Source organism: Arachis hypogaea, chromosome 8 (genome assembly GCF_003086295.3).
Source record: "Arachis hypogaea cultivar Tifrunner chromosome 8, arahy.Tifrunner.gnm2.J5K5, whole genome shotgun sequence".
Lineage (NCBI taxonomy): Eukaryota > Viridiplantae > Streptophyta > Magnoliopsida > Fabales > Fabaceae > Arachis > Arachis hypogaea.
The window spans coordinates 5,261,699-5,269,131 of record NC_092043.1 but is presented as its reverse complement, the minus strand read 5'-3'; the positions used below and the strand labels follow the sequence as shown (position 1 = coordinate 5,269,131).

The following is a 7,433-nucleotide window of genomic DNA, read 5'->3' as shown; positions in this document are numbered from 1 at the left end:
ATTATTTTCGTTTTGATCATACTAAGATAAACTGTTAATTAATTTTATAAATTTGTAATTTTTTATGATATACTATAAACAAATATACTTTTTTGATAGAAAATATACTTTGAGATGAAATCTCGCTTTGATATTTCCTTTCAATTTGTAAGTTTCTCCCGTTGACTAGGCAGGCAATATAGCAACTAATAAGCACAAAAAAAGGCAGGTAATATAACATTATTATTCAGTCATTATTAAAAATTAAGAAAATAAACTAAAAAATGGATTTTAATTTTAACTATTTATGAATTGAATGTTTAAATTTATATCTTTCCCTAAAGATAAAACTCAACCCAGATGACACGCATTGAAAAATATCTATATTTAAATAGAGGGATTGACTTGTAGATGTTGTTGGGTTTGAAGAAGGTGACTAGGTGGGTGAGGGAAGAGTTGAACCGTTGAAGTGCATAAATCTCAAATTACGCCCTAATTCAGATTTTAGAAGGAAAAAAGTTGAAACCTCTTTGCATCTCTCTGAGACTCAGAAGAGGAATGAGGCCTCCGAAAAAGTCGATCCACGCCGTCACCACATGGGTGCGGCGGCAGCCTCCGAAGGTAAAGGCTTTTCTCGCCGTCGTTTCGGGCATGGCGGCGCTCGTGTTTCTCCGCTTCATCGTTCACGATCATGACAACCTTTTTGTCGCCGCTGAAGCTGTCCACTCCCTTGGAATCTCCGTTCTCATCTACAAGCTCATGAAAGAGAAGACTTGTGCCGGTTACCCCTTCCCTTCATCTTCTCACAATTTAATTCAATTGCTCCATCGAATTTCTTGTTATGTATTAAAAATTCTTCTTGTTTCTTCGGTTCTTTTTGAAGACTAAATTGTTTGATGCATGGTTGGAAGGCTAAGAAAACACGACAATGAAAAAGCTTAATTTTTATTTAACCGGGATTAAGATCATTGTGGCCAGAAAATTTTTTTCCCCTTGAGATTATTGGCTTCTTTTGTTTGGTTTCATTTATAAAGCCAAAATCCCTTCTTTCTTTTTTGGGTTATTATTTTTCTTCCAAATTTTGATTCAATGCTAGTCAATTGACCCTAGTCTCATGTTTGCTCTCTAGCTTTCATGTCTTAATGCCATAACTGTTTGTGATGTACAGGATTATCGCTCAAATCTCAGGAATTGACGGCTATGTTTTTAGCTGTTAGGCTGTATTGCAGTTTTGTCATGGAATATGATATTCACACCATACTTGATTTGGCTACTTTGGGTACAACACTCTGGGTTATATACATGATCCGTTTTAACTTGAGGTCTAGCTACATGGAGGAGAAGGACAATTTTGCAATATATTATGTGGTGAGCTCTCCCTATGATTTGATTTTTTAAGTATAAAATCCTTTTATGTTGATGCAAATTAATCACTAAAAGTCACAAAGCAACAATTTGAGGAAGCTTCACTGTTGCTGCTAGCATGATTGATAACACGATTTAATAATAGATTACTTGTGCATTTACCAATTCTAATTTTCAAATTGAATGCAGGTGATACCTTGTGCTGTGTTAGCCTTGTTTATTCATCCATCAACTTCTCATCATTTATTGAACAGGATTTTCTGGGCATTCTGTGTGTATCTGGAAGCTGTATCAGTATTACCCCAATTAAGGGTCATGCAGAACACCAAAGTATGATTTCTTAATCTAATTAAGAATTTTCGTTCTACTCATAAGATATTGGAAACAGGGTTTAATTCTTTTTCATCCTGTCAGATTGTTGAGCCATTCACAGCTCATTATGTGTTTGCACTTGGTGTCGCAAGATTCCTCAGCTGTGCACATTGGGTTCTTCAGGTATGAAGTGTTCATCAAAACTTAGTAATTGCATTAGTCATCTGTTTGATTTATTTGATAAAGTGGTCATCAATTGTTTGATGGTTTGTGCTTTGGTATTTGGCATCAATAAGAAGACCATTCTTTTGCATGGTTAGCAATTAGTTGGTTGATTAAGTACTGAATGCCATCATATCAGATGTAAATGATATAGCGATAACAACTATAACCAATCGTCATTCCTCTATGATTTTGCTTTTGAATATGTGCTTCTGACAATTGAAACTAGGTTCGTATTCATAGCCATTGGGTTATAGCTTTCCTGATGTTGGAATGTTTCTGTAGTGGCAAAACTTATTGGCTATACAAATTATTGGTATTCAACTTAGTTACGAATTCTTGCAACAGGTGTTAGATAGCCGTGGACATTTGTTGGTTGCCTTGGGATATGGTTTATGGCCATCAATGGTTCTTATCTCAGAAATTGTCCAGACTTTTATCCTTGCAGATTTCTGCTATTATTATGTCAAAAGGTTTGTTGTGTGCATCTTATAGTTACTTCTCCTATTCCTCCTTTTCCTTTGTTTTTATGGTTTTATCGACCTTACGAGTTATGGTATCTGGTTTTTGCAGTGTTTTCGGGGGACAGCTTGTTCTTCGCCTTCCATCTGGAGTGGTATAAAAGAAAGTTGGATTGGGCGCATGGTTGCATTTTAAATTAACTTTGATCAAAGCAATGTGTTTGACTACGATGGTTGGAGGTCCATTTTGTGTTGACAAAGGTTGGCTCTGGGGGGGAAGCTTCTTTGTAAAGTTGGGGGGGCTCAATGGAAAACTCGTTATTTATGTCTAACATACAGTAGAGTATTCTTCGTAGTTTGGAACGTGCCTATTCGCCTATTTCACTTGCTCATTGTCGGTTTTAATCGTAGTTGAATATATCCGTTAAATATTAACAATTAGAATTAACATACAGATACAGTTGCAGTTAGTTCCCAAGTTAATTATGGATTCAAATTGGAATTCTGAATTCCGAGAGGCCAACTCTAAATTTTAAATCGACACCATAGAATACAAGAATTCATTATTATCATTATTATATAAAGTATAACAAAGATACTGCCATTATTTTTTCCTCAATTGATTTAAGGTTGAATTCAATCGTGGTGTTACTCGCACAAGTATTTTTGTATTTAAGTCTAATCAAGTTGGTACAAGTTTAACACAAAAAAAATACATGTGAATATACGTATTTTTTTTTTCTCTGTGCTTCTTCAGTACTAAAATATTTGTTGAAGGGTACAGAAAGTTATTAACATAGCACATACGGTATTATAAAGTACATAAATTTTTGTACGGTATATATTTTATTGGTTGGGTGTTAATGTTTCAAATATTTTTCACATACAAGTTATTATTCTGTACAAGTCTCAATAAGCCTTTTTTAAAAGAATTTCATTTCTATTTTCGATTTACGTTCTCTTTTATCTCTGCGTTTTTGTATTCCTTTTCGTTCGTTCTCTACGCTTTTGAAATCAACCTCTAAAACTAGTTTTGAACAGTTATCTCGTTGAAGATAATGAATAGTTCAAGTTCAGATTGTCAATTGAACCAGAACGAAGTTGATTATTGTTTTGAATCTAATCAAATGGCTGAGATGTGGTTCGATTTTAGTTAATTTTTTCGTTAGTAGTTTATGATTCTGTAAGTAAATGACCGGACCGGCCGGTTAAATCGGTTTAATCGAAAACTGGCACTACAAACGGTCCGGTCCATATCCAAAACCGCTGGAAGAAAAACCGTTCAAAAACTGTCAAACCGGCCAAGAATCGGCCGGTTGGACCGGACCAGTAACTGGCCGGTTCGAATAAAACGACGCCGTTAAAAGAAGCAGATCCGTGAAGTGTGAACCAACCCCCTTCTTCCCCCAATCATTCGTCACTCACTCACCCTGGACTAGAGAACTCTGAACTCTGAAGCAAAGGGAACCCTAGCCCTTCTTCGCCGCCGCCGGTCCCAGGTCGTCAGCACCGCCGCCGTCTCCAGGTCCTCAGCGCCGCCGCTTCTTCCTCTTCCCCGTGTCCAGAACCCAGTTGCTGGGCACGTCCTCTTCAACTTCGCTGGCTTCTCGGCACGGAACCCAGGTTAGTGGCTTCTCGTCTTCATCTTCACCGAGGGCTCGGTCTTCTTGGTTTGAAGTTCCGAAATTGTTGTTCTTCGGTCTTCTTCTTCGGTATTCTTCTTCAATTTTTGTTGCATGTTTCTTCAATTCATCTTCGGTCTTGGTTTGAAGTTTGGTTATGAATGTCTTGTAAATTGTAATTTCCTGTTGTTGATGGATCTGTCTTGTACTCTTGAATTTGCTGGTTGCTGATGGTTGAAATTTTACAAATTTGCAAATTCGTATCGTATGGTTTTGAACTTCTGATTGCTCTGTGACTCTGTTATATCATTTGTATCAACCAGAACACCTAATACTTACTCTTTTATTCTGTTTTAGTGTTTTCTAATTGCTCGATTCTCCGATAGTGTTTTACTAGTTCACCAGTTGCTGATGACTCCTAATTTTGTTTGTTCATATTTGCTCATATGGTCTGTGGCTGTGGCTGTTTTTAATTTCTGTGGCTTAGGTTGTTTTTACTGGTTCATATTCTTTTATTTTTCATTGATTTCTGTGGCTTAGGTTGTTTTTACTGGTTCATATTTTTTTTTTATTTTTCATTGTGCTGTGGCTGTTTATAATTTCTGTGGCTTAGGCTGTTTTTACTGGTTCATATTTTTTTATTTTTCATTGTGCTGTGGCTGTTTATAAATTGCTCGATGGCTCTGAGAGTGTTTTACTGGTTTTGTGCTTCTGCTCATTGATTTTGTGCTGCTGCTGTTTTTTCCGTTTCTAAAATTTTTGTTAAAATTTTCTTGCTGTTGCAAAAATTAGAAATCAAATCATTATTGAAATTTTTTTATTTTTGTTTATCTTTATTGATTTCAGGTTTAGTGTGGTTACTTTATGCTTGGTTTATAGTGTTTGTTGCTGGATGCTGATTGTTCTTGATTCTTGGCTCTGTTTAGTCTCTTGTTTTCATGAATCAGCATTTAGTCAAGCAAAGCCACATAACTTTGTGCTAAAAAGCATGATATTCATTACTCTAAAAGTTGTTATTGGTTTGAGATGGAAACTTGATCTGTGTAAATACTCATTAATATGTTTACAACTTATTTCAGATTGCTGCACTAAATCAATTGAGAAATATATTTGGAAATTTGGATTGGACAAACGCGAAGCAGAAGCCATTTCACTTGATGTTAGTTTGGTACTTGATGTTAGTTTAGAAGAAGCAGCCATTTTGGAGTGAAATCAGTTTTACATCTTATTAGTTTGGTGCTTGTTGACTGTACTAGATTAGTAGAAAAATCTTTACCAAAAACTATAATTATATTTTAGGATGTATATTTATAATTTATTTATTATTTTATTTTAAAACAATTTTTTCGATTAAACCACAATTAGACTGGTTAGACCAATGAACCAGTGAATCAGAGACTAAAGCAGCTCGATGACCTATTCGGTTCTCGAAACCCTGATTTTCACTTGCTCATTGTCGGTTTTAATCGTAGTTGAATATATTCGTTAAATGTTAACAATTAGAATTAACATACAGATACAGTTGTAGTGAGTTCCCAAGTTAATTATGGATTCAAATTGGAATTCTGAATTCCGAGAGGCCAAGTCTAAATTTTAAATCGACACCATAGAATACAAGAATTCATTATTATCATTATTATATAAAGTATAACAAAGATACTGCCATTATTTTTTTCCTCAATTGATTTGAGGTTGAATTCAATCGTGGTGGTACTCGCACAAGTATTTTTGTATTTAAGTCTAATCAAATTGTATTTTAAGTCTAATCAAATTAGTACAAGTTTAACCAAAAAAAAAATACATGTGAATATACGTCATTTTTTTCTTTTCTGGACTTCTTCAGTAGTGAAATATATATTGAAGGGTACAGAAACTAATTAACATAGCACATAAGGTTTTATAAACAACAATAACAACAACAACAGAGCCTTGTCGCACTAAGTGGGGTTGGCTATATGAATCAAACGATGTTATTGTGCTCTATCATATATCATGTCTATAAAGAGATTGTTTACATGTAGATCTTGTTTGACTACCTCATGGATGATCTTCTTAGTTTCTCCTCTGCCTTTCGTCCTTTGTCCATCTTCCATCTCATCCACTCTCCTGACTGGATGTTCTATCAGTCTTCTTTTCACATGTCCAAACCACTTGAGACGCGATTCAACCATCTTTTCCACAATGGGTGCTATTCCAAGTCTCTCCCTTATATCTTTGTTCCTTATTTTATCTAATCGCGTATGACCACTCATCCATCTCAACATCTTCATCTCTACCACACTCAGCTTATGTTCGTGCCCCTTTTTAGTCGCCCAACACTCCGTACCATAAAGCATAGCCGGTCTTATAGCAGTGCGATAGAATTTACCTTTAAGTTTTAAAGGTACTTTTTTGTCGCATATAAAACCAGATGCACTCCCCCATTTTGACCAACCTGCTTGGATCCTATGATTTACATCTTGTTCAATCTCTCCATTATCTTGTATAATGCACCCAAGATACTTAAAACTTTTAACTTTTCTTAGGATGTTTTCTCCAATCTTCACCTCTATATTAGGGTTTTCCTTTCTCAGACTGAACTTACATTCCATATACTTCGTCTTGCTACGGCTTATGCGCAGACCATACACTTCTAGAGCTTCTCTCCACAACTCTAATTTCTTATTTAGGTATTCCCTTGACTCTCCCATAAGGACGATATCATCGGCAAAAAGCATGCACCATGGCACAGGCTCTTGGATGTGCTCTGTGAGTACTTTCAAGAGTAATGTGAAAAGGTATGGACTTAAGGATGATCCTTGGTGTAATCCTATACCAATGGGAAATTTCTCTGTCACACTACCTTGAGTCTTCACACTAGTTGTGCCCCCATCATACATGTCTTTAATTGCACGGATATATGCGATCCTTACTCTCCTCTTTTCTAAAACCTTCCATAAGACCTCCATTGGTACTCTATCATACGCTTTTTCCAAATCAATAAACACCATATGTAGATCTCTTTTATTCCAAATCAATAAACACATAAGGTTTTATACATCACATAAATTTTTGTACAATATATATTTTATTGGTTGGGTGTTAATGCTTCAAATATTCTTCACATACAAGTCATTATTCCATATAAGTCTCTTTAACTTAATTCACCTCACGCGCTACTATCTAACTTTTCAATCAATGCGTGAATATATAACTGCCTTTTTCAAAAGGATTTTGTTTCCATTTTTTATATATGTTCTCTTCCATCTTTGTGTTTTCTGTGTTCCTCTTCGTTCGTTCTCTACGCTTTTGAAATCAATCTCTAAAATCAGTTTTGAACATTTATCTCGTTGAAGATAATGAATAATTCAAGTTCAGATTGTCAATTGAACAAGAACGAAACTGATTATTGTTTTGAATCTAATCAAATGGCTGAGGTGTGATTCGATTCTAGTTAATGTTTTCGTTAGTAGTTTATGATTCTGTAAGTGAA

At 35.3% G+C, this 7,433-nt stretch overlaps 1 protein-coding gene across 1 annotated transcript; it reads left to right on the top strand.

The window, feature by feature from the left end:
* Positions 1–311: 311 nt before the first annotated feature.
* LOC112705780 (uncharacterized) lies at positions 312–2,793 on the top strand. The gene is made up of 6 exons (XM_025756745.3): positions 312–760; positions 1,148–1,347; positions 1,534–1,674; positions 1,759–1,839; positions 2,227–2,351; positions 2,452–2,793. Exons 1-6 carry the CDS (start codon positions 538–540, stop codon positions 2,498–2,500), a joined length of 819 nt encoding a protein of 272 aa, XP_025612530.1. The 5' UTR covers positions 312–537; the 3' UTR covers positions 2,501–2,793.
* Positions 2,794–7,433: the final 4,640 nt, after the last annotated feature.

Bases quoted from the DNA above. Each gene is read 5' to 3' on its own strand.
- LOC112705780 (XM_025756745.3), top strand. From the start codon at position 538: ATGAGGCCTCCGAAAAAGTCGATCCACGCCGTCACCACATGGGTGCGG. The intron at 1,348-1,533 runs GTGAGCTCTCCC...AATTGAATGCAG, and splicing joins ATTTTGCAATATATTATGTG to GTGATACCTTGTGCTGTGTT. The intron at 1,675-1,758 runs GTATGATTTCTT...TCATCCTGTCAG, and splicing joins GGGTCATGCAGAACACCAAA to ATTGTTGAGCCATTCACAGC.